The sequence below is a fragment of the Ciconia boyciana genome, chromosome 6 (assembly GCF_034638445.1).
Source record: "Ciconia boyciana chromosome 6, ASM3463844v1, whole genome shotgun sequence".
Lineage (NCBI taxonomy): Eukaryota > Metazoa > Chordata > Aves > Ciconiiformes > Ciconiidae > Ciconia > Ciconia boyciana.
The window spans coordinates 31,413,253-31,441,084 of NC_132939.1; the positions used below are offsets into that span (position 1 = coordinate 31,413,253).

General features: G+C 38.6%; 1 protein-coding gene across 5 annotated transcripts; it reads right to left on the reverse strand.

Annotated features, from left to right (window-relative positions):
• PSEN1 (presenilin 1) lies at positions 1-27,154 on the reverse strand. 5 transcript variants are annotated; one of them, XM_072863956.1, is made up of 12 exons: positions 27,056-27,154; positions 23,972-24,115; positions 22,082-22,120; positions 18,932-19,188; positions 17,483-17,624; positions 13,665-13,732; positions 11,685-11,905; positions 9,258-9,356; positions 7,834-7,920; positions 6,802-6,975; positions 4,518-4,636; positions 1-4,214 (listed from the first exon to the last, which is right to left on the reverse strand). In XM_072863956.1, the coding sequence occupies exons 2-12, from the start codon at positions 24,053-24,055 to the stop codon at positions 4,059-4,061; spliced, it is 1,446 nt and encodes a 481-aa protein (XP_072720057.1). In that variant the 5' UTR covers positions 24,056-24,115; positions 27,056-27,154; the 3' UTR covers positions 1-4,058. The 5 variants fall into 5 exon arrangements, with proteins under 5 accessions (XP_072720057.1, XP_072720059.1, XP_072720058.1 ...); XM_072863958.1 differs by lacking the exon at positions 27,056-27,154 and adding an exon at positions 25,851-26,148; XM_072863957.1 differs by lacking the exon at positions 22,082-22,120.
• Between the last annotated feature and the right edge of the window lie 678 nt (positions 27,155-27,832).

Genomic DNA, 27,832 nt, shown 5'->3' on the forward strand with positions numbered 1-27,832 from the left:
TCAGGATCCATGCAACGTTTATTTTAATAATTAGACAAATACAGGAAAATTTGCAATAATCTATCAAAAATGTATTTTATCAAGAACTGGAAAGGTGTTTAAAAAACATTCACATTCAAGTCAGATTATGTACAAACCAGTGTTTGTAAAAAAGAAAACAGCAAATGCTTTCTGAGTGTAAAAGAATTCCATTCTAGTTCACGTTTCAGCGTTCCCAATGACTGTTACCACTGAGATGCAATCACAGTGCAGACATGTTCCACAGTCTATTAAACTTGTTTCAACAGCATCGTTGCCAAAAGTTTTTTTTTTTTAAATAAAGCATTTTGAGAAGTTTTGTCATACAGTACCATCCACCCAAAATGTACTTCTGCATATTTAATTCTTGACTGCATTAATAGCAGAACAGTTATCATCTACAGGCCCAGAGTACATGCAATATATATCTACATCTCTATAGGTACAGATATATATCTAGATATCCAAGAAGCACCAGTCTCCTATGCCTGAAATAGTCAGGGTCTGCTTTGTACATTGAGATTAGCCATTTTTAGCAGAGCACAGCCCTTGATTATTTGGCTCAAAAAAGTCATCATCTGCCCTGTCAGAACTATTCTGAATGTGTTGCAATACCATGTGCGTACCTTCAAGATTCACCTCATACAGATGACATTTGAATTTGAGTGCCACCATAATAGCCATACATAGATATGACAGCATCATACACCTTTGCTACAAGACCAACTTCTAGGGGTCTCTCTTTTTTGCTCTGGATTAAATCCCCCAAAGGGGGGGGGGGGGGGGAAGGAGAAATGAAAGTGATTGTTTTTTAGGCAAATCAGTAACTCAGTATTATGTTTTCGCATTTATTTATTTGAAGCTTAGCCAAAGAAGGAGACTAATCATTGACGTAAACTGAAAGGGGAGAGAAAGCTATCATGACACCCAGTTTCAAAGCATGAATACTTAAACAGTCACACAACAGTTACCAGTCAGTCTGCTTGGGCACAAAAGAGATGAATCTAGCTACTAGGGTTACACAATAGTTCTTTCAGAGCTACAGTCTAATGTGCTCTAACATACTAATTTAATAATAACGAAAGCTTTCTCAAAAATGCAGACTACAAACTAGAATTCTTTCAGTTATACCAAGCTAACCAAGCTGAAATGGCTCACGATCTCAAATTAGATTGGTGTTTTAAGACAAAGGAGAGAAAAGTGACACAACCTTCACGCTCATGTAGTAACAGACCAAATGCAAACAAAAACTGTTCTCAACTGAACCTTATGGACCCAAGTATTGAGATAATCTTTAGTTGCAAGATCTCATTTGGAACATAAGCTACCATGACTTGGCATAAGAGGGCAAATCTAGAAAATTTAATCTGGTTTTTGAAGGTGTACGTAAGACTCTGTAATAAACAGTGTACTTCTACATATATTGGCCTGGGCTTGAAAAGCAATTTCTCTTCTGAATTTATTTTGATATTCAAATACATAAACTTCAACAGTTTCTGTGAATATAAATTTTATAGTCTCCACCACTGTAACTCCACACTAGCTCAGAAATTAAAAATTCAGGATAGCAGAAGCAGCTCTGGGGAGTGGAAGACTGGCAATTTAGTGTTCGAAGATTCTGAGCTCTTCCTTGGGTTGTACATCTAACGCCCATTCAAGTACGTGGAAAGGCTTTTGTGCATTTCTATAGATTCTAAAGCAACTCTTAATGGAGCTAGTGCTCCCATGGTGCATATTTAAGCCAAAAACCAAATAAAAAAGATGACTGCTGCATTTAAGTAACAACTCTAAATTGAGAGTCGGCTCAGATATGCAAACAGATGCTAGTGACGCCAACTCTAAGCAAACCTGTTCTATACAATGAAACAATAGTTAGGATGCCCAATAAAACACACAAGGGAACTTTCTTAGATATAATGCTCAGGAAAGGGACAAGTTACAATAGTGTAAAAACAACTCAAAGTCTTGTAAAAAAAAAACACAACAAAACAAAACAAAAAAAACCCAAACCAAAAAACCAACCAACCTGTTTTAAGTCAGGCTTCATTGCAGCAAAATATGGAACAGTGATTTAATCTAGAAAACACAAGCAAGTTTGACTTGAAAAGTCAGTGTAAGCAATTTTGATATGGTTAGTTTATTAATGCTATCCACAACGAATCAGCACACAAATGAGATGAATAAAAGTACTGTAGAGGAGACAAGACAATATATTTTATGATTAATGCTAACACTACAGTTAGCAAGTCATACTGGAAGAGAGACAGACGTTTCCAAGGACAATCAAAGTAAGCCTTTCTTGGTTTTAAAGCAGATTTATACATCACAGCCTTTCTTCCCTTATTTGGACAATGGTTGGTGAGCATCTGTGATGTCTCAGTCCTTTGAATCTATAGGCACTGAAACAAAGCCCCAGAAAAAAGGTAAAAGGAGCTCGCGTCAGGATTTTGACAGTTGTTCTACTTGGCAAGGACTCCAATAACAAGATGCAAGTAAAATGGAATGCCCATCAATAGTATCCACTCCCTATGCTTCCCTCAGAAAAAAAAATTACTTGTACAGAGTAAGAGCCTATGACAAAAACAACTTCATCTCACACAAGTCTCATTTCCAAGCAATTATTCATAAACGAGTTCTTTCAAATGAAGAAGAAAACAGAGTTTAGCAGTTTTAAGGTTTCAATTGATTCTTTTTCTTGTAAGTTCAAAATCTCGTATCTTCTTTTCCGTGATTTTCAGTTGTCTTTCGTTTCTCCAGTCTTCAGTTCCTCACAGGAGAGGTAATTAAAGTGAAGAGGGCCACAAATTTTGCTCCTTGGTAACATTAAGTAATGCCTCACCTAACTTAAGTATCCTCACCAATAAAGATACTGCACAAAAAAAAAATCCCTGCCCAACCTGAGGTGTTAGACAGTTGAGTGACCAATATTTCAGGTCAACAGAACTGTAAACCACGTTTTTACAGAGGAAAAATTTCAGTGATGCATTAGAAGTGCTACTAATAGCACTTCAGCCTCTAGATCTGGCAAGCTAAATTCCATCTGGGATTGCTGCAAATGTCTACTTATTTCATAAGAATTTCAATAGAAGGAACATATACCAACAATGCAGTCCATGCTGTTAGTGACTATTCTCAAACACAGGGTTTGAAATGGTGTTCTAGCAAAATGATTTGCAAGAGCACAAAGAGTAAGTCCTGAAATTGCTTTTTAATGTAGTTTATTAACCTTTTAGAATCTAAGATCCAAATCGGGACCTTATGATCCACTAATGCCAAATAATTCAGTCCAAGTCTAAGTAGCTACATAAACTGGAGCAGGTGTACAGAAGGTGCACTCCATGCTTGAGGATACAAAGTATTAAAACTGGGAGGAGGTTCTAGTTCCAGTGTGAAAAAAAAAAAGCTTTTAAATTTACTAAACCAAGCATACTCAGGCACAGAGGCTATGAAGTGGTGGAGCACTCTCAGAGTGACAGTACTTTCTCCCTTTGTCAAATTGCTACAAAGTCCTTTCTCGTTACACAAAGCAGAGTCAGGACTCCACTGTCAAAAAATCACTGCTGAAGAAGTCTGAATCAGGTTCTCTCTCTTCAAGCGGTTACAGGGACAAGTTCCATGTGATTTGTCAGCTTCCTCTGTTAACATCAAGGAAGTCCTGAGCACCCATAATGCTGTGAAAATAATCAACCTGTGGTAAGAGAGCACATTGCTGGTGGAAGCATTAGCAATTTTCACACAGGTGGTCCTTACCAGAGATATGTATATCAGATTACCTCTGATATAATAGCACCCGGTTTAGACCGGCCATCAGGAAGTAGCCACTTTCACACAGGAAAATTTGTACGGTGCCCAGTGCAGCAGTTGTCTCAGGAAAAAAAAACCAAAAAAAAAACCCCAACCCACTATCGGAGGAAGTTGCAATGATTCAGGCTTGGAATCTTGAGTATTAAACTTCAGTCTCACTTGAGAACTGAGGGAAAAACATTTTTCCTCCTCCTAGATTTGCTACAAATATCCACAGAATACCAGCATCAAGTGTGCTAGATATAAAACTGATGGAATGCTAGCTGGTCCATAAAGGGTTGCACCAAGTTATCTGTAGCAAAGTAAAAAACTAGCCCAAAGGTTATGGAGATTGGAAGAGCTGGTAAGGCCTTCTTAAAGATGGCAAGAAGCAGAAGTGTAAGGCACAGACCCTGAGGGGAAGAAAAAAAAAACAAAAACAAAAACCATAGGGAGAAATTAGGGAACTCTGACAAGCAAAAGATTATATATATAAACATTAATCCCACAGAAATACAAGATACAGTTCATGCCTTCCTAAACTAAAGGCTTAAGTGACAGATGTACAGCCAATGAAGATCACAGCTAAAGCCCTCATCAGTTTTCAGTCTGGCCACCAAATAAACAAATTTCACCCCCCCCCAATGTAGCAGTTATGACTTTGTCCCCGATGAACAATAGAAACTATCCCGATAATAATATTACATTATACTCACAATTAATATGGCTACAAAACACGCTAAAGTTGTATTCCAGTCCCCGCTTGCTGTTGCAGAGGCTTTGCCAACAAGGACACTGTAGAAAATGAAGTCTCCTAAACCTAGCTTTACTCCTCCTGCAAAAGTGAATATGGCAGCATTAAGTATCAGACAGTCTACTAATATTGCATATCAGTAATTGTCAGAGAATAATACAGATTTACATTAAGTATCAACATGACTTGGCAATAAGAACATTTTATTTTCAAAACTAGTACCACTCCTGAACCAAGTGATAAAGAAAAACTCTTGTGAAACAAAATGGCTTAGGAACATTACACCACTCAATAGTTCATCCTATAATTAGAATTTTTTTTATATTTCTAGTCTCCTGTACATACAAATGCAATATATACAGAGATATCTGTAATTATATTTGTTGGGGGGATATCCACTTTTTTTTGTCATGTCATATTCAACAGAATATTGAAATACAATTCCCTTAAGCTGGCTGAGGGAGGGAGAAGACAAATAAGTCCCTTCCAGATGATGTTTTATTTGCCAGTTAGAAACCTATACCCAGCAAAATATTCCAGTGCCCTCCCAATTTTCCTACAGAATTCTTACTAAGGTAGTTCTAAAAAGCTCTTGTGTGTAATTACAGAGCATATTACAGAGGCAAAACCCCAACATATTTAGTCCAAGATGTGAGGTTTAGGAAAACTCATGAGTTCATATCTTATTCTTTTAAATAGTAATTACCACCTTAGCAACAACTCTGGGAGCACAATACGCAATTATTTCTGCAAACAAAATAATGAAAATTTCCTGAATGCCAGTTCACTTTGAGCTTTTAGTCCAAGATAGCAAGTCAGAGGCGCCAACATCAGGTCACCAGCTGTTTTCACTTGGCCTGTCGTTTAGTTTGTCACCTGATTACAGTCCAGCACAAAACTCACTTTTAGAGTTCAAAGAGGAACTCAGAACACCAAAACAGAGTTGTATGCCTGGCTGATGATTGGGGAAAAAAAGAAAGGAAAAAAGAAAAAGAAAAAAAAGAAAAAAGGAGAAAAGAAAAAAGAAAAAAAGAAAAAAGGCAACCCTACTCTCTTTCAGCAGGCCTCCAATATATGGTCCAGACAGTGCATTAATGAAAAGCTCTTAAGCACTAAAACACCCTTTAACTGCTGAAACAAAACTTGGATGCTTGCTTTCAGCGTGACAGAACAACAAGCAAAGGCAACTGCTAGATAGCTCCTTCCACACAAGCGAACTCTCCAAATTTCTAATAAGCCACTCCAAACTTCTAGGAAGCTAATGCTGGCTGACAAGTCTGACTGGATCACTGCACATCTGTCATTACTATTTGCTGTAGGAATACAGGAAGGAGAAAATTATTAGTCTGGCCAGACGAGTTTCTGTTAACGATTTAACTAAAATAGGCCAATTCCTAAAATTTTTGCATCTTAATGTTATTTTTCTAAGGTCTAGAAATGAAAATGGATTTGCAACACTCTCTGAATTTGGAATTTTTGGGACAAAGTAAATTCTAAATTTGTCCTTAAAGTAGAAGTCTCTGTATTTTTAAAGAGAGGAGCATCTGAAAATCAGAGGAAGCAGTTGCACCTGCTAAATATGGCAGCATCACAAGGGGAGAGCAGTTTATTAGACAGCCAGACCCTAATTTATTTAGAGCTTTGCAAATCTAATAGCAGCTTAAACTCCAACTGGAAATCACAAGTCTGTTAAAACAGATATCTGAGTATTGATGTCATATGCTCTCCAAACATACTGCACCTCAGCAAGATGCTAGAGAAAAATAAGCAAGCCCACGGCACTCTGCATTCATTTCAGTCTCCAATTAGGTTTTAAACATTGCTTTCTACAGAGTGGATTACAGTAGTTTAATCTTGAGGCAAAAAACGTTAATGACGGCATTTACAAGGCCTAAAATCCAAAAGAGGTGATACACAGCAGAACACTGTGTGAAAAAGACAGAAGCTGATGCAACTGACTGTATAATGGTCTGAAAGCAGCTCGTGCTATTAAAGTTTTGAGTCTGTGTATCAAACTGAAGATCAATTTGGCCAATAGTACTCACTCCTGCAGCAAAACCAAAAGCTACCAAAAAGCAACTCCGTCTATTTCTATGAGGCATGTCAGTATTGATCATGAGCAAGAGCAGCTATTCAGCTTACTGTTAGCTCACAGCATACCATATCTGTGCAGTCAGGATGACCAAGACTAAGACTAACTAGCTTCAGATTTACTAAGTCTTTCAGACACAGTACTCCATACTCACGTTCTTCAGGGTCTTCACTTGTTTGAGAGTTGCTGGGTAGAGCCTGAACAGCAGCACGCGATTCAGGCGTTGATTCAATGGGTCCTATTCTGTTATCCCTTTGTTGCTGCCATTCCTGACTAAAGCCACCATCATCTGCTTCAGCATCTTCATTCTGAGTCTGGTTTGCCGGAGCTCAAAGGAAGAAAGGCATTTAAGATCTCCTTCAAAAATGTGCCTTCTAACACACGACAATCTCTCCACATGTAAGATCATAGAAGAATGAGGAAAAAAGAGGTATTCCATAACATTTAGCAACATCTATCATTGGCACACACCATTACAAGACATTCTCACTTAGGATTTTAATACTTATTTAAACAATCAGGAGTCAATGTGCACTCTGCAGTCACAGCATCTACATGTTGCACTCAAGTCCTAGTATTCAGGAGTACTTCGACATAAAAAAGTGGAAGTTCTGTGGTGACCTAATTTAAAGATCACAGTTTAAGGAATAAACTCTCATCTAATATTTCATTAGCTTCTTCAGTGAACATTGACAGCTTCACTTTCCAGTAAAGTAGAAAACTTTACTGAAAGTTACATATACGTACACCCCTTCAAGCACGTTAAATTCAGAAACTCTGCTCTGCTTTAATAACACATGTAAACAAACAAACCCCATGTTTTTAAACACTAGCTGCATAGCCAAGAGGGCTAGACACATTTCTGTTTAATACAAGTATAAATGAGTTAGCATTATAGTATATCATCCCCATTTGACAAGCAATTGAGTTCAGTCAATAGTTGTCTATTCAGAGTCATTTCACCACCAACATCCTGGATCCCAGAAAAATGAATGCAAGAACATTAACTGCACAATAAGTAAGCAATTTTTGAAGTCCTGACAGATTCATCATTCCTAATAAGGAATTTATTATGCTTTCACTCTTCTACAGCAACCAGGACACTTAAAAAGCTAAAAAACAAGTATCCATAAACATGTATTCCAATAAAATGACAACTATAAAGGCTTGTCAAATAAAAACTCACCTTGTTTATCATATGTGGAGTTTTTGGAAGCTTTCCGTTGGGCTTCTGGATCTTCCTCAGCCATGTTCACTAGCCATATCATTGTTGCTATTAAAAAAAAAAAACAAAAAACCACCCAAACAAAAATGAACCAGCATAGCTAATTGTATCTTCAGATGTATGCAATTCTGAGATAGTGTTGGCATCAATCCTTTTTTTTTTTTTTTTTTTTTTTTTAAATACAACTGTCTTTTGCAACAGGCAATTTTACTCTCATTAAAGCACAGTAATATCTGGAACACAGCCAGTACCAGCTACAACACGCATTTACAGAATTTACAGAATTTGGTGAATAAAAGTTTTATTCTTACTAGATGTTGAAAAAGATGGCAACAGCTGTTGCCAGAGAAATTACTTCTATATATAAGGCCCACTCTGAAAATCTGAATCAACAATTTATTTACTTTTTTCCATTAATCAGTTATTTTATCTGCAACTAAAAACGTCTATTAAGACTGGTACTGAGGTACCTCAATTCAGAGGTATCATCTGCATCAAAGTTAATTGTTCTCTGCCCCCACCGTCACAAAGAATTCTCCAATCTGGAGTTAATGAAATGTTGTCACACTTTAATGGTGTATTTTAATGCAAGTTTGTGGTTTCTCAGCATTAACCTCTCCTCCCACAAAACAGAACAACAGGCAGCTATGAGTAGTATCAGTAAAACAGAGCAAGAGTGGGAGATAAAGAAACCCCTCCCCTTTCTCCACTGTAAATTTGTCCCTGAAGTAGCCAGTCACTCTACAGCACACTTCCTGCTGCCAAATACAGGCCTTTCCAAATGAGCACCAGTAGCATAATGACTTATGATTAACCTATTTCACTGTTTATGCATATGATTACGACTAGCAATATGGAACTTCAGAAACAATGGAATTATGTACTAATTGAAACACAGGTCATAACAGCAATTTGCATTCAGTAGGTTATTTTTTGCAACTGCAGGAAAAAACAATGTATCAAAAAAGACAAGCCCTGGAGAAAACAGTTCTGTAAACGAATCTCTTCCTGGCAATTTCTCCCTTTCCTTCCAGTAACACACAGGTTATTTAAGCACTGAAAGTTCATAAATATTTTCTGAAAACAAGTACTCCCTGTGAATAGGCTTAATTCACAGCCTAATGATGTACTTCTTTGGCCAAAACAAGGTGTATTACCATTTTTCCTGTTCGTATTTTATAACAAAACATGCTGGTTTTTATCTTGAAAGATCTTAGCCAGAAGATGTTCCACATTTTTGAGACAGTGAAAGGAAAACTGAGGCCCAAGTGAACAGACTAAGAATTCCAGCTGACAAGCATCATGTTAAAACACAGAAAAATAAGAAAATCACTTCAGCTGAGTGGGTGATTGTAAGTTTAAAGTATTTAACGAAATGTACTTACAGGAGTAAATAAGTGCTGGGAAGAGAGTTTCATTTCTCTCTTGAGCTGTTTCAACTAGCATACGAAGAGGACCTTTAGGACACAGGACAGCAACCAAATCTGAAAGGAAGAGCAAACAGATCTTACATCACTGCAGACATACTTATAAGAAGGTTTTTCTATAACACTTGCAGAGACTGGTAATAAGATAAAATGCCACCCTGAACATACACTTCCGAGAGAGCCATTGGCCACAAGACAGACAGTATCCTACAGGAATACTTTATAATATTCCAAGTTATACAACCTATTTTACATATTACTGTAATATGTATACAAATGAAAAAAATGTGATGTTCCTCACTTAAGATATTATGCAACTGCAAATGTATCTGTGTCTGTATGTTGACTTGCAAGTTGAAAGCAAATAATTCACGAAAGCTACTATTCAACTAACATCTTTGAAATACTCAAGCTTCCCTTCTATTATCAAAGTTTTTCTTAACCCAAGTTTAATGCTGAAACAAATTTTAAGACAACAGGTAAGTGAGGCCTATGTAACTTCTATGAAGTAGACATGACTGCCAGTTTATTCCCACGTAAAGAGGGGAAAAAAGTGAATGTGCATGTGAAGAGGAAAAAACCCAGGTTTATTAAGCATTGTGGAAAAATGCTGTGTTTGCATAGATTTGAGAAGTGTTCAAAGCATATTTAGCATAAGAAAAGAACAGCAGCTTTTGTTGCTTCCCTCTTGTTCATGGGACAGTATATGAAACTGGGTGAACAAGTAAAAATTACCTGAAAAGCAATCATTTACAAAATAAGATGACTGTACACGTTACTCATACAGATCAAAGCACAGCATTAGGAAAAACTGATCTATCAGATGCTCCATTTGCTTTCTCACCTGAACGTTGATGGTTTGTTAATGAAATTTGCAACTCCACAAACAACCTCAGCTACTTTTCCCTCGTCTTGCATATTAGGACAGAAAGCTGTAACATTTACTTATTAACCTTGCTACTACCTTTTGCAGTTGTCTACTCACTGTATGTTTTTAAATTCATCTGAAACAAAATCTGACACTGAAAGGAACAGCTTACTTGTCAAGAGCTGTATGCTGCACAGAGCAGGCCTTCCGCACCTGAGCTAACTGCCCTAGCACCATTGCTGGTCCCATTCAAGTAAAGAATTCTTAGTGTGGGGTCCCAGGCTTTGAAAATTACCTCCCCTTTACTCAACCAACCACGTTACGGTCTTGGAATATGATCTGAAGAGTAATCTTCTTTTGCAATCACTGAGTGAAGGCTGAATGCTTGGAATACTCAGATTTGTTCCAGTCATACGAAGGGTAGAAGCGGGGAGGTGGGATGGGAAGGTTTTCTTAATGTGCCTTATGATCCATAAGCATACACACGAGGGATGTTTTTCTTCCCTCTGAAGGAAGAGGACACCTAAGGAGTACACTGACCTACCAGAGCTAATCAAATCTTATTATTCCCTGTACTTCTACAACTGGACAGATTCTCAGTCTTTATCATTATCAGTGACTTTCAGAGTACACATTCATCACACTTACATGCTTTCAAAAAAATTCAAGTTATGAGCACATCTTCATGGATACAGTTAGCTGTAATGTTTTAATTATGTCTACGTAACTGGATTTTAGCCTTGCCTGGAAACTAAATCAGTATTTGGGATATAGAGTGATATTCTTACCAAAAGTGTCCGGTGCCCTCTAAAGCTTTATGTAAAAACTACATCTAGGTATGTCTCAGTCATCATTCTGAAAAAGTGTAATATGCGATAATTCAAATGAATTTTCTTTTTATTTTAAAAAATCAAGGAAACAGATCTCACAACTATATCCTTCTAAATGTAAAACGACTTTGAGCAATGAAAACTGCCTTTAATCTTTCCTTGCTTCTTTCTCATTATATTATTAGGCACGGATCAGGGTGTTGTTTCTATGTCCACAAATTCGAGCAATTCGTAGGTTGGGCAGATCTATACCTGTATGGGACTGTACCCAAACAACAAGCTCCTAAATTCTGAACATACAATAGTTTCCAGGGATTCTTGGGGAAAGTGAGAAGCCAAAAGCTCTCCACCTTCATAGAAGAGATCAAAATGGCAACACAGGTCTCTTATCTCCTCTTCTCTTGAATTACTTCAATTCTCCTCTCCAAAGAATCTAGGAAGTCCAGAAAACATGAAGGAAGATGGCATCACACAGGCACACAAAGCCCTTAGGTGCAGGGGACCTATCTCAGTTTAGATCATGATCTTATTTCTGAAGTCTGTAATCACCTTATCCACTAGTTTGGATGATACCCACACACACGCACTTTTTCTTTTTTTAAGGTCTAGTCAGACAAACTGAAAAGTCAGGGAACAGAAGAAATTCCCACCATAATACCTGTTACTATGCCTTGCCCCAGAGCTTACCATACACCGAAATGACAGCCAGGATAAGCCACGCAGTCCATTCAGGAAGGTACTTAATGAACACCAAGGCCATGAGAGCGCTTATCATAATGAGATAAGCCTGCTGGAGCCGAAGCGGACCCTTCCAATGAATACAAATCATTCCCACAACACCGAAGTTCCAGATCATGAGTGCCACTGTAATGTAGTCCATGGCAACGTTATACGTCTTAAAAACCTCACTAAAAAAAAAAAATGGAAAAGAATATGGACGGCATTTGCTTAAAACAATGGAAACAAGTTATGGATGCAAGCTTCAGAATTTTTTTTTTTTTTTTAAGTTTTCATATTCAATGTAGTGGCACAAATGTGCTATCTCCAATTAGTACTTAACTATTCTTCACAAAGGGGATAATTTTACCAGTGTTTGCGTCACACCAACTGTTTCACTTTTCTGATTTTTTAAATTGATGTTCTATTTCCTTCCCAATCAAAGCAGATATTGACAGGAAAGGACACTATTGCAAAACCAGTCATTTTTATTATGCCCATGTTTTTTAAAAATCAGAAGAATAAGAATTTGTGAGGTTATAATGGACCTTTAAAGGCATGTAAACAGATCTCTCTCTACTTACCTGCCACCTGCGGAATGGAAACACTTTACTAACTTCAAAGTAAGATACACATGGTTATTCGGTTTTATTCTTTGCCACAAGCACTAAAGTAAAAAGCTTTCTTTTTGGATGAACCGTGTCACTGTCACACCAAATACTATAAACTAATTAAGACCGTGAATCAGTAAAATCAAAATAGACAAAGAGGTTGTCACCAAGTCACAGGTGATTTCCACTGACCCAGGGAAGAAATGGTTGTGATGGCTTTTTGCAAATTCTGCTACCACCAACTCATCAAGCCACGAAGAACCTTATAATTTGCATTATACTTTCCTCCAGTAAATTTGTCTTCCCTAGTTGTTAGCTGGCCTTTGAGATGTACAGTGTTAACAGAACGCCATTACTGCCATCACATATAATTGGTCTACAAACTCCCTCCTCACTCACTGGACCTCTGCAAAAGGAAGCCCTCACAGCACACTACTGTGAGGCAGCAGGGACAGGTGAAGGAAAGCAGAGTGTCAGGAAAGCCTTTAGTCCCTCTACTCACACATGCTCATGGAAGAGTGTCAGCTCCAACCCAAACCCAAAGGAAGTGAGCCTGGCAACTTGTTTCCACCCAGACTGCACTGCACTGTGCAGCACACGTTGCCTTTTATTTCAAAAGTTGTGATTAAGGTTAGAGAAAATACTGCCCAAAAAGGCATCACAGATCACTTTTGGCAAAAATTAGTGACTGAAGGAACACCATTTTCTCCCCCTAGAGACCAAACTAAATAAGCTTCTTCAAAGAGAATTGTATTTGTCATCAAGTGGTACAAAAATATACACAGTATAATAATTTCATGGCATAACTCTAGTTACAAACCCTGATCAGGTTGCTTGTTTTAGAGAATACTGAGTATTATGTACGACGTTTCTTGATGTCTGGATAAAGGCATGCTTCCAAATTTGAAAAGAAAAACGCTGGATATATTTTGGTGAGAGAGTAGATTCTTTTCAGCTGATTCTTTTCTGCCCCTCCTGTGCAAACAGCCTTTGCATATACAGCCCACCACCAAAGCCATGATGTAAACAACTGCCCCTGTGTCATATGGCTATGAAAAATTAAGTTATCAGAAGATATGCTAGCAGAATAAGCTACACTGTGGAAGATAGCTTATTCTGGTGATGCATGTGACGGACAGCTTCTGTACAATATCAAATGCACTACAAACCCATAAATCTCTCTTTTATGTGTACTCTATGAACCTATGTAAAACTAAAAATTTTATTGCAATAGCTTACTCACTATCATTATTCTTAAGATTCAAGGGCTAGTTCTAAAATAATCACATACACAAAGTGATACATGAAAAATAGCACATTAATGCTTTAGTTCACTTACCCCAGGTAGATAAATGAGAAAAAGAAAAGCAGCAAAAGAGAAGAAATGATAAGCCAGCCATGGATCACCTGGGAAAAAAAGATATCAATACAGATTTTTTTTTTAGATTTGTTATTTTAAAGTTAATATCTACTTAAAAATGCTTTTAAGGTTATTTTCCCTTTTGATTAAAGCAAGAAAATGATATTCAGATCTCTCTCTTTGGTTGTTGCTAAATTCATATTTAGTCTATACACATTATTGTATTTCAGTTTACACTTATGAATTTTAAGTGCTTTGTGGTCTTTCAATAGAGGTTCTATACAATAAAAACTACTGTTTGTATATTTTTAGGCCATTTTGGTAACAGTGGCATTATAACATAGCAGAAGTGTTCAGCATTAACACAGATGGAAAACATGATTCATTTTTGCGCAATTAAAAAGCCTGCTCTGATTCAAAATCTTTTTCAGAATACAGTTATAGAATTAAATGCTGGAACACAGAAAAACCTTCAGTGCTTATCTGCTGGAATTCAGAATTAGCATGTCATCGATGAATGTCTATATAAGGATTTCTATATTCTCTATCAATCGTCTATAGACATAATCCCTAATTTTGATATTAGAGCAGATATACATGCCCAACAATTTAACAAAAAACAGTTCAGGGTTGTATTCAGCGGGGACACGCATAGATTTAAACTTGGAAATGACAGGTGCTCAGACTTTGCACTGATAAAAGTGCATACCACTCATATATTACTGTGCAAAATTGAAAATTAAGATTGAAGAGCCCTGTAACTTTGGTAGTCTCTAAACTGAGAATGAGATCTATATTTGTCAAATTCCCAGCACAGAATCTTATATACACAACCAGACCCAACATTGCAAGTAGATAACCAGTCAGGAGCAATAATCTAGAAATTCAAGCTGCATAAGAAATCCTGCTTTGAATAGACATGCTCAGTGGAAAATTAATTGGTTAAATTAGCTACATATGTACATCAGATCAAAGTATGCAGAAACTGTTTAGAAATTGTGTTATCTATTTCTCTTCTCAAAGATTTGTAGTAGAATGCATCTTATGTTACAGTTTTTAGAATATTTTGCAAAAGTTAATTTAAAAGTAAAGCCCACATGCACACAACTAAAGGAATCAAGTTTACGTGAAGCAACCAGGACTTTCCAGCAAATTAAGAATCTAGCTGTTACAGTTAGTAATTTAGTACATTTAGTCTAATACTAAATTTTTCATAAGAATTTTTAAAATTCTCATCAATTTTTGAAACATTCATTCTCCTTCTTCACACTGTCTGTCTTTCAAAACAGGTTCAAATTTAACCTTCAACCTGTCATTTAACTTGCTAATCTAACAGATTGGCTTTCCATATTTGCTAGTGTATTCTCAAAAAGACTTAAGAATTTCCCACATGTAATAAGCATGGTGCCTGTAAAGATGCTGCAAGAAAACTGCCAAAGTGTCTGTCTCAGTCCATCAAACTGTCACCACTCATAGCAAGTGGGGGGAAAAAAACACTAAAGCTGAAGACTGACAGGTACCTGAAACAGAATCCAACTTTCAAACAACTTGTAAAGCTACCTATATATCTAAGTACTGACCTAACAAGAGTAATCTTATTTCTCTGTAAAACTAGTTGAAACCATTTCAAGAAAATGGCAAAGCAAGCTGTGTCATTTCTTTTAATAATAACATGACTTCTATCTGTAGTTCTTCTATTTGTAGTATAAGCTCTTAAACTTTCTTAACACTTAAGAAAACAATGTGAATACTAATGTTTCATTCTAGTAAAGAGTAAAATGCTAACAATGTCAAACACCAAGGCCACGGTCCAGCAAATGTTTACACATACTTTGCATAACTACTGTCAACAGTACTAAAGGAGGTAGTTTCAAGAGTTGACATAAGTTGGCATTTTACACACAGATGTTTGTTTTATTCTCAGTATGTATCTCATTTGCTATAGCATCTTCCAGACCACCGGCCTCTTTTCATACAAGTGATTTTTCCAAAGTATTTCTTGTAAATTTTGGCCAGCGTTTTCCTAGCAGGATACCATGACAGGTTTGTTGCCTTCTAATTAAAGAATTTTCATTCTTCATTTGACAACAGCTTCAACACTAATTGAATGCTGGTACAGAGTTGGCTTTGCACGCTACAACTTGAATAAAAACTAAAGATTGCAGGATGCAGAGAATTAAAATGAGCTACAGTAGCCAGATTTTGGTTAGGCAGACTAAAACAATGAAGAATGCAGAGAATAATAAAATAAGTTAAAAAGAAAAGCTAGTCAAATACAATCACCTTCGAAGATGCTGTTTCTGGTTAGATTTAGGAGTTAGAATCAGGACCATGTTTAACTTATCACGTACAGTAGAAACATACTAACAGCAGTAAAGCTGAAATAGTATTTCCTTTCTTCAAAGGAGTTTTCAGATAAAAATCTTGTGAAGATAAGCAAATTATCACTACCAGCTGGAGGCCTAACATTCTTTCATTATAAGTTCCATTCCCCATAATCTAGACTACATTCTACATATAGAACTGCATGTAAAATAGAATTCAATGGACAGGTAACTACATTTTACAGCATTGTGATATAGCAGCATAGAAATACACTGTTAGCAACTCCAAAAATAAGTTAATTATTTCTTTTAATTATCATAAAATATAACTACAGGAGTTTTCTGTTGTCTAATCATTCTAATTTTTTAGTACAACAATTATTTTTGTAAGGAGAACGTGCGGTGCTTTGTAAGGTCAAGAGGGAAGCCAGAAATGTGAAAAGCTTAGTAAAAACTAGTTAATGCCTTCAGCACCTGAGGAGAACTGGTTGGCTGCCAAGGAACCTAGCTGAAGTACATCAGTTATTGACTTCATTAGAATGAACAGAATTGACAGTTTAAAAAGAAAACTTCGTCAGTTCAGATTTAACACCACACTGTGATAAAAGAGAAGGTCCATACTTTAAAAAACACTATTCCAAGCTGTATGCAGATTCAGGCAAAAATCATTTCCCCAGTCGCTCCATAGATACTTTGTAAAGGGGTTTCACCCACAGCCATGAAGACCAAAATAATTTTTCCCTCTTGAAAACAAAATAAAGGGGAGCAAAGCTTTTTGCCAGTGCATGGATCCCACCGCCTTTTTTACGACTATGAAACAGACTGAAGGTTCTGGCTGCACACTGGGAAGTTTTATTAGGCCAAGCCTTGTCAAATGGTCATTAAGACCCAAAGACAACCAGGAATTTTCACAAACAACTCCTCCCAGGCAGGTGACATTGCAATTATTTATGCTAAGCCTGGACTTGCCTAGATTACATCATTATATGATTGAAGTCTTTCACAAAAGAGCCTTAGAGTGTCTGTGTTTGTTATAAGGCTATTGCCTGGCATGTACAGCCACACACACATCACACTGTTGGGAGACTTTTATACTGGGGGCAGGGCGGGGAAAGGGGAGGCCTTGAAAAGACCCTGAAGTCCTGAATAGATTTCAAATTGTAAGACCAGGTCTGTACTTCGTAGTTCTTGACCACAAGAAGATTTCAGTACATGGTACATTTCACAGGAACAGGAAGCAATGCCACCATAATTCTAACTCACTAAACAGCCAGCGGTGTTAGCACTGGGCCTTTGCCTCCCCATTGTGTCAAAGGAACAGAAGCCACAAAATTGAAACAGTAAATTGAATCACCAATTCTGCTACTTTTGCTCACTCATCCTTGATAACCCTTCATTTTGTTCCATTCTCAATAATCTGTACTAATAAATAAGACTAGCACAATTACTCAAGTCAATTATACTTATACTCACCTTGTAGCACCTGTATTTGTAAAGCACAACCAGGAGTATGGTCATGACAATGATAACGCTGATCATGATAGCCGCGTTGAGAATTGAATTCAGGGCTCTCTGTCCTACTGTCTCTGTCTCTTCTGTGAAAGGAGTGTAGATGCTACAACAACAAAGAGTCAACTGAAATGCCACTGAATGCACAGATGTTTCTGATATGTGAGACCAACATCAAATGAAATTGCAGTAATCTTTCAATTCAGAGCTGTAAAAGCAACAGCTATTTTCTACTTAGGCAAAATTTGAAAGGCAGCATATAGTATCATATCAGGCAAACTTTAATGAAAAAAAAAAAATTTCCTTAGAAGACTTGCCTTTCCTACATTCTTAGATTACTACTATTTTCAACTTTGTAAAACAAACAAAAAATAGAACTCCATGTTGTTTGACACAATTACTCACATGCTATGGAATCATCAGACTATTACTACAGCTAGACCTTTATAATATCTAGTGGATTTACAATGAAAGGTTCCCCAGTGATTTCAACAAAACAATGTATGGGCTCAACTCTCTTTTTCTTAAAGAAATACAACAACCTGGGGAAAAAACCGCTTCATTATGGGGAAGGCAGGGGGGACAACAACAACACTTACCATAAATAAAATCTCAAGAAAAATAATTCTTTGATCAACAACTTTGATAGTGAAAAAGAACTTTGTGTTTTATTGAAACATTTTATGATATGCTTATATTATACAAACATTTCAAAGCCAAACACACTTTGAATCATTTTGTCTAAATGTTTTCACAGTGGAACATTTAGACTGATTTGCTGCGGGTTCTGACAGGGTCAGTGTTCTTCCTTTGTCTCCTTTCTCTCAAATCAGCTTTCACTGAAATTGCTTTTTTTGGCAACATTAATATATTGCCAAAAAAAAATAAAATTTCAATACAGAAAACCTGCCAGGAAAATTTCTATACCTGCAACAGAAGTGAACCCCATAAAGCTATCTTCCTCTTTTCATTTGAATGTCTTTATCAAACAGCATAGGCAAACCAGAACTTGGCATATATGCTACTTCATTTAAATGAGTAGGTTTTTTCCTCTTCCAAAATCTTTGTATTTTAGCAGAGTAAAACTGAAATGGCTTTGGCTCAGGATTGAGTTTATTTTATAAATACCACAGGGCATGACGAAGTATTACAATGAGGACTAGGATTTGAATCAAGCAGTAACAACCAAGATGATATCCCAACTGGTCACCAGACAGACAACAAATGTGAATAGTACCACGAATACAGAGTCTGGTTTCTGGAAGGAATAAAACAAAACTATCTTTGGGCTGGTGGAGGGAAAAAGGGAGGCAAGAGGGAGTTCACTGCTTGAATTAGACTCCTGAAGAAATGGAGATTAAAGAAAATTATCTGAGTCCATTGAAAAGATAGGGGAAAAAAATTCATACATACAGCTGTCCATCCTTGCGTGTATAAAAGCTGACAGACTTGATGGTTGCAACAACGACCACCATGCAAAGTGTGACAGGTACAAACAACATAATCACATGTTTTGCCCCATATTTCAGTGTCAGCTCCTCATCTTCTTCTTCGTCTTGTTCCACCACTTGCTGAATGTTGTTTTGTGGCTGCCCATTGGTCTCAGACTCGGGATTGTCATGTCTTCTGCGCTCACTATTATCATGGATACGTCTTTCACTGTTGTCATTCTGCAATACATAAAAAAAAGTTTCCTCAGCAACCATCCACAATAATTTTCTTGTATACTAAGCTAAAGATGATCTTGAGGGGGAAACGTGTAAGGTAATATTTACTGTCAAGAACACTTGCCGCAGCAAGGACTTAAACAGTAGTAATTAACTGCATCACATAGTTATCAAAAGAACGGGAGCACAGAGTTATGTTAGAAGCATTTATATTAAAAACAGCAGCAGCTGAAAGTAGGGCTGGTTGCATCTAACAGCCTATGTCGCCTTTCCTTTAAAGAGAATTTTAAAAGCTGAATAAAGAAGGACAGCTTTTCCCCTTGGTCCAAACTACAGTTGATACAAGGGTGCATGACAGTAGATTACTCACTGCTTGACTAGAATTAACTATATCTGTTTCTAGAAATAATGCCAAACAGACATTTATGAACCTGACTCTATGTAAGTCTCAAGAAAATTTCTACTTCCCTTACCATGTTAGTCCCACTACAGTACACTAAAGAATATACATTAAAAAGGAGTTTCACGAGGTATTGTGTTCCCACATTTTTAGTGAGAAGAATGACACAGAAACAGTGATCAAACTCAGGTAATTCTCAGTCTTTATATCGAGATTTGATCCCAAAGTTTTAGCGTGATGAGCTAGGGATGCAGATTCTTTCTCTCCTTTCCCAAGGATACTACTGCCACATCCTTTCACTGACATTGAAGAAATTCCACCACCCTTGTCAACAAATATGAAAGACCCTCCTAGCCTTCCTGATACTGCTACATGAAACATCAAGGGTGTAATTCAAACACAAGGACAGAGTTAAACTTTCAATGGAATTGAGATTAACCACAAGCAAAACCACAAACTGTGAACACCACCTACAAGTAAATGATCAGGCCTGCACTCCTCCTGTTGTCACAAACCTTTTGCCCCCTCTCCAAGAACCCCATCAGCAGGGGGCATTCAGCCTTTTATAGGTTATGTGCACATACAGAGAACACAACAGGAGAGTGAGCTACGTTTCACCTGTTGTTCTGGACTACAAAGAAACAAAACCATTTTATGTTTACCAGTCACTCTAAACAAGCTCTAAAATGCAACAGTTTATACAGTCTATTCTTTTTTTTTTTACTGTATTACCATGTCCAAAGTCAATGCTGTACTGTTCCCACTTCCTCCACTCAAGAGGTTTAACATAAAAGAGATGTAACACAAAGATTTTTGATTCCTTACAAAATGAATCTCATTTCTTCAGAGTTACTTCATTTACAAATAGTTCAGTTTGACTAAGTGCACTAAAGCAGCTTTAGATTAAAAGGTACAATAAACTGAAGGAAGATACCTTTTGTAATACCTTTAAAATATCACTCAGTTTTAGTAAAATTGCTCTAGACATAAGATAGGGCATTCAAAATAACCTAATGTGTTTCTGCCTAAGTGCTCTTATGCAGGTAATTTTTTCCTTAAACATGCAATGTTAAAGTCTCATTACCTGTTCTTAATAGCATTTCCAAACATAACTGCTGACTTGTATCTCATCAACTCACTGCATTTTTTTGATAAATCAATAGTAATTTTGGAGATTCTTTACACAGAATTTTCCCAGCCCCACCCTCAGAAAAGATAAGATGTTAAGTACACACTCAGGAACTCATAGTGGGGTTTTCAAAAGCACTTAAGTGATTAAGGAGTACAAGTCCCTGGACTTTGAACTGCAAACACTGACACTGCTAAAACCTCAGTTGAAGCTTTACAACTTCCCCAACTCATGAAAAATTTGCTTTTACAAAATATTACACAGTAACAATACTCATCAAAAGCTTTGCCTATTTACTCCTTTTTTGTGGTATCCTCAGGATCAAGTTCAGCAGGGTTTCAAGAACTGTCCTCTAAGAAAATTTGCTTTATTTTTCAAAAAGGAAGCTGAATATAAGGGGAAAAAAAAACCAAACTAAAATTGTCTTAATTAAGCAATTAAAACTAGCAGACAACCAGATTTTTAGAATTAACGTTTTAAACTTAATTTGAATTTAGTATCATTAACTTAAAGTCTGTCCTGAAAAAGATTTTGGGTTCAATACTATTTCTTACTAAATGAACGACTCATTATAAATCACTTAGCATTTTGTGTAAAGTCCTCACATACAATTATTGAAAGTCAGACAGAAACAGGAATATGGGAGAAAACAAATAAACAGATTATGTTTAATTGTTCGGAAATGCTGGCTGCAACTGAACCTCTTTCTGTACAGATTATAGCTCAAATGTAACATTTTCCACTTTGATAGTGAAAATACTCCATTTCTCTCAGTCTACAACAAGACAACAATAAGCTTACCTGTCTAAATAAACTGCCTAAGACGATGATAAGTAACACTACATTGGAGATGATCAGAGCCTTAGAACACTTCACAAGTAAAGCAGACCTAGTATTTAGGTTTCTGCACGCTTGCAGAATACGTTGCTCTTTCTCTGCTGTAACAGCAGTCCTGCAAGAAGGAGCACTTACCTGTATCTTAGGCACAGAAATATAAAAAGTAAAATAAAAATCTACAGCTTTGCAAAGCAAGCACAAAAACAGCCAAAGGAAAAGCCTGATTAACTAGCACACCACAAAAAAAACCTGCAAAATCAAACATAAAGAGAAAAATTGAAGAAATTAGACCAATATGTGCCATTTTATTCCCTCCACTAGTTAGGAACAAAGACACAATCACAAAATGCCTTTACATATTAAAACACAGTGCATGAAAACCAGGTCAGCATCAAAAGAGTTATAAGAGTTATTCTCTCGTTCGCTGTTAAAACTAGAAAAAAGTTGTCCTTTCAGGCTACTAAAGTGTAGCTAAATGTGACATGCGCGTGCCCCACTGCTTAAAAGAACAAAGTGCACTCATATCCTACCTGATCAGTATTAAACAGAGCAGAGGCCATGGACTCTTGCTGAAGTGGAAGCAAAGGAACAGACTCTTCACTTTCCTCAGACATAGTTAAAAGGGAAAATTCTGAAGCTAAAAAGTCAGTAACACCTGTTATAACACCGTAAGCAAACGTACGTTACGAACTACGCGCTTTCAGGTGAATAAACAGTATCAAAAACAAATGATAGGGTTTTTTTTCCCCTATCAGGAAAATAGTTAATAGCAAACCCAGAGCAATGCCCCTGAACCAAGAGATAAAAAAAATAGCATATTTGATAAAAAGTTTTTCTTTATTAAATGCAGATTTATACATCAGGAGCTGACCCTCTCGCATGACAGTGGGCACAGGCTTCATTAGTTCTCACATACACCACTTATGTTTAAAGGTCATTATACAGTGACAGATATTGAAGACTGGGCTGAACTCTTGGTGTGTGACTGGAAGAAGAGATGGTAAATTATAGTACTTAGTGATTTCACATGCTGACTGTTAGCCACAGAAGCTAGATATACTTAAGCAGGAAAGGATTTTTGTACATATGTACAAAACCAAACTGGATGTGTGTAGGGGAGAAAAATCATTACAACTAAGTATTGAAACTACACCTGGAGTTGCACTTAAACATGGAAAGAAAAAGCATATGAGTAGTAGTTATTCATCAGTACAGTCTGTCAGTGAGAAGTAAATAGAACCATCCATCCCCCATTGCTGGGAAGGAGCATCACCAAGTTATCTGTAAGGATGGTGAGCCCACAGCTTATTGCTGAGCTCTGCCTTTTTAATCTGGCAGAAGTGTTCAATAAAAGTTAATCTCTCCCCCGTCCAAAATGAAAAGAAACCTTTTTCATTTCCTCTGAAGTAAAAGCACAAAGGATGCAGTAGGAAAGTTTCCACTTTTCTATTTTTATTAAGTTTTTATAATCAGTAAGGTCTTAAGTCAGACTGACTTCTTGATTTAAAAATAAATTTTCAAATGTTTTCTATTTTTACTGATATAGCAGGATGCTGATCTGACATAAGGACAAGGATTTTTCAAAATTCCACTTAAACTGCTGGATTGTATAGAAGAGTTAGAGCAGGAATCAAAATATTCTCTTGAATCACTGTCATAAACATGGCTACAAGTGGCCCAGCCTCACAAGAGCATTTCTGTGTCACAAGGAAACCTGATATTCAAGAGCTATAGCAGGAACAAAGAACTGAGCATGACAAATCCAAGAGCCTGGGCACCACACCCAAGTCGATCATCTAAACTTGGTTTTACCAAAACACATGCAGCACAATGCGTTCAGTTTTAGCAACAAGTATGCGCTTAGGTCTTTCAAAGCAATCATATGAAACCTTATGGTTTGAGTTCCCCCTCCCCCCCGAAACCTCAAGAACTCTGAGAGCACCTTGACAATTATTCACAAGTAAGACAGTGCTGCTCCTCCTGCAAAGGAGTAGTCCTCCAGCAATAGTAACAACAAAACCCAGGCTTCAAGCTCTACCTAGACTAAAATTAACTCTGTGACTGAGAAACCTGTGAATCAAGCAGACCACAGCCAGGCTAGATCAAGAGAGCTCACTAAGTCCTCTAAAGATCAATGTTTGACACAGGAGCATCCCACCCCATTTTCTTATTTTTCTGGAGGGCTTGGTCACTCCAACACCACTTTAAACTGGGAGAAGTCTTATCTGTATATAAAAATGAGTTTAGAACACCAGATATTTTACAGAATGTTTCTTTCAGCACTGCTTATCAACACAACAGTCCAGACAGAGAAAACTACTCTCAACAAGCAGATTTCTAGAGTTCTGAACTGTATTTTCATCCACACTCATTCATCCCGATTTAACTGCTACCAGGTAATAAAATTGTTTGTTACATACGGTGTTGCTGAGGTGGTTATCAGGGAAGTTTTCTGTCAGCTGCCCATGCTGAAACTGGGGTAAATGCGCAGACAGTTCTGTCATTGGGGCTGTCCTCTGCAAATTGCTTATTTCTACACAAAACGGATCTTTCCTCTTCAGATGCTGAAAGGAAAAAGATGTGTAAAAAGCCTTTGTTCTTACATGACCAAGTTCTCCATCCCCTCCCTACCCTAATTTTTAGAGTTCACACAGACCAAAGATAACCATTTCCTATCTACACCATGATACAGAACTGTATCACATCTTTACTAAGACGTCATAATAGGGATTTTCCAGCATAAAAGTAAGAGCGTCTAGGTGTTATCAAATTAGTTCATCAGCCACGGAAGTAAGCCAGCAACAAACTAATCATTCAAAACAGTTCTCCATTCCTTCTTGTGCAATAAATGAGAAGCGCTGCATGCTTGCTCAGAGCACAACTTGTATGTTTTTATCTCAGCAGAGTGCAATTGCTCCAAGTTGTTCAGTTTTGGATTGCTGATAAGCTCAAAGGGAATCTTCAAGCAAGGATGACTGAGTTACACTTGATCATTTAAAATCTGGACATATCTGTAATACTGTAATGACCTAAGAGTGACCTAGAGCTACACAAAACAGTATTTCAGCTGAGCCTCGAAAACTAATGTGCATTCATTTCCCCTAGTGTAGGTTCTATGTATCAGCTAAATGTACATAAACATGCCATATACTTGTAACAGCTTTATACATTCTTCCATAAAAAAGTCACATCCTAACATTTTCCTATGCAACATGAATAAACCATGTGCTCCATAACAAAGGAGAATAAAGCAATATAGGGGAAAGAGGAAGAAGGGTGACGTAACTACGTAAGTTTCAGAAAAAACATAATTTTAAGAAACAATGAGTAGGCCTAGATAAATCACTGGCTTGGTTACACAAACCATAGGGAAGTGAATAAATCACTGCCTGAAGGGTGGAGTGCCAGTCCCCACTTCCATCCCAAGTGGCTCCTGCTCCTCCCTTGTGCCAACTCCAGCACTCATCAGTCCTCTTTACAGTAGATTTTACTCACTAAAATGGAAGAAAACAAATCCAGGAAAAGAAAGCAAGAATATTTTTCTGCTGTGTTAGTATACTCAACTAATGTATGGAGGGATCTCGAAAAACTCATACACAGGAGGACATCACAAAGCAAGGCCTCTGACTTTTGGCAGCAGCAAGCCACAAGTGCTGCAAGACAGCATCTTAAAGAGGGAGTTAAGCCTGTTTTCATACATACTAAGATGCAGAAGCTGTTTCTCTACTTACAAATACATATCTTACAAGACTAGTGCACAGTGTTTACTAACTTCAGCAGGGGCGTAGCTTACACTAAAGAGCCATTAGGAAACAACACCAATGCAACAAGTCTAGGGGAAGCATGCAAACTGCTTGGAAAAGGACAGACAATGTAGTATTCACTAGAATAGCTCTCTTCCATGTTTGTGATTAAAAATAAAGCACATCTAATTTAAAATATAATGAAATGTAAGATTAGATGAAAATAAGTAGGCATTACCTTGCTTTTACTTCTAAAGTTTTTGCTCCAATTCTTTGGTTGGGCTACAGAATATAAACGATGTTGTTTTAAGGCTGCTATTGGTAAAAATTCTCAGTGACAGGGCCATCACAGAGGAAAAAATTGAGCATTTTTATCCAAATGTGGAGTATCAGATACTGATACTCCAAATCTCCACAAAATCAGATGTGGAGATTTTTCACATAGCAGCATGTCAAAATTCTAATTAAATTACAGGAGGAATAAAAAAAACAACCCAAAACACCAACCCACAAAATCCTATTTAAAGACTGGTAAAGAAAACCACCACAAACTCACCAAACAAAAAACAGCTACTGAGGAGCAGCACTGAAGACAGGGAGGAGAAACTGATGGAAGAGTTGCACCAAAGCTTGAATGACAGTGTCTAACAGGCCTCAAAACTTATTGTTTGTTAAAACAACCCATTTTGAAAACTCAAGAGCTCAGAAAATGGATTCAGAACATCTTCCCAAAACCTTTATTTTCTATTTTTAAATAGATGAACACTCTCAGGTTTGAAATTTAACTATGAATGAATGAAATCTAGAAATGAACTGTGCATAAACAGACACAAATTAAGTTTTTGCTTGTTGTACCCGAAAAGGGATTCACCAAAACATTTTTTTCCTAATGAAGCTGTTCATATTAAAAGCACCTGTCTAAAAAAGTTCTTCCTTGCTTCCTTTGGCTTTCCTTAATAAGAACAACAGGAGTTACAACTGTAGTTTTCATGCATTTAGTCTAATAAGTAGAGGTAACACGCAAGTAAGCTCTATAGTGTTTTCTCTACTTAGAAGAGAAAGAAAAGCAAATACCGATCAGCCACAGCAAACGCCGTGCGGCCCGGTTAGCCCCTGCCTTCTCTCTTAAAGAAGCAACAAGCAGCAGCCGCTGCTTTCCTGGGCGAACACCAAACGCCCCACGGAGCTCGCCCTCAGCCCTGCCCCGGACCGCAGCAGCCTCGCCACAGCCAGGGGCCCCGCTCTCCCCCGGCCGCAGGCGAGCCGGCACAGGGTCCCAGGCGAGGCGAGCCCGCCGCCGGCTCCCAGACAGGCCGCGAGGGCGGGGAGGCCCCCCGCGGCGCTGGGGGTGAGGCTCGGGCCCCCGCTCGGCATCACCAGCGCCCCGGGCCCGGTGCAGCCTGACCGACCGCAGCCCCACTCGTGTCTACCCCGCCCACCCCAGCCCCGCTCCGCCCCGCCCGGCCGGGGGAGCGGCCAGGGACCCCGCCCCGGCCCCAGCCCCAACCCGCGGGCGTGTGGCGCAGGGCTCGCACGAACGCCGGGCTCGCACGAACGCCGGACCCGCACGAACGCCGGACCCGGCCGCCCCCAAAGCCGCCGCCCGGCCTGGCTCCGGGTGGCGCAGCGCGCCCGCCCCCCCACACGCTGCCCAGCCCGGCGGGCGACGGGCACCCGCGACCCGCGCTCGCCCCGAGACCGGCGGCGGCGTGCCCGGGGCTGCCCCGGCCCCCACGCGCGGCCGCTGACAGACAGACCGACCTGCACGGCGCCCCTCCCGCGGGCTCCGCCACCGGCTCCTCGCCGCCCCGCAGCCCGGCCCCGCTCGCTTCCGGCCCGGGCCCCGCCCTCCGCCGCGACCTCACTTCCGACGGCGGCGGCCGGCAGCCGCTGAGGAGCGGCCCTGCCAGGCCGGGGGAGCCGGGCGAGGGGCGTCGGGGGAGCTGCCAGGCCCCCCAGCCGTCCTCGGGCCAAACCTCCACCCGGGCGGCTTAGAGGCCCCTCGGTTGAGGGAGGCGCATCCGACCAGCACAGGCAGCCGCCGACACGCAGGAGGCACGAAGGAGCGCTTCTGAAAGAACGAGCTGAAAGCCTGCCATTAAGCAAAAGCATGAGGTCGAGACAAGTGGATGGTAACTGAAAAAAAGTCAGAGATGACTGGACGTTAGCGAGCACCCTGAAACTTCAGCCAAGAGCAGTCTTGCAAGGGAAAACCTGGTAAGAGATGTCACCAAGTAAAGAGAGGGGTATTATGAGAAAATACACTTCGTGGTGGTTTTGAATTCAAGTCATGTATAAGCTAGTAACCCTGTTTTAAAATAGTCCCACAAAAAATAACTTGAAGGGATCTTTGCGTTGCAAAATAAAACCAATGTTAAAATTTATCTGAAGTCAACGTGAGGCTTTTCAAGAAGCCTCTAGTAGAGTTGTGGAAGAAAGAAAGGCAATTTCCAACTTGAAACTTACCTTGCTAGCCATGTAATCCACAATTCCTTTTTAAAAATGCATACCCTAATTGGGTTACTAGCATATAGGAAA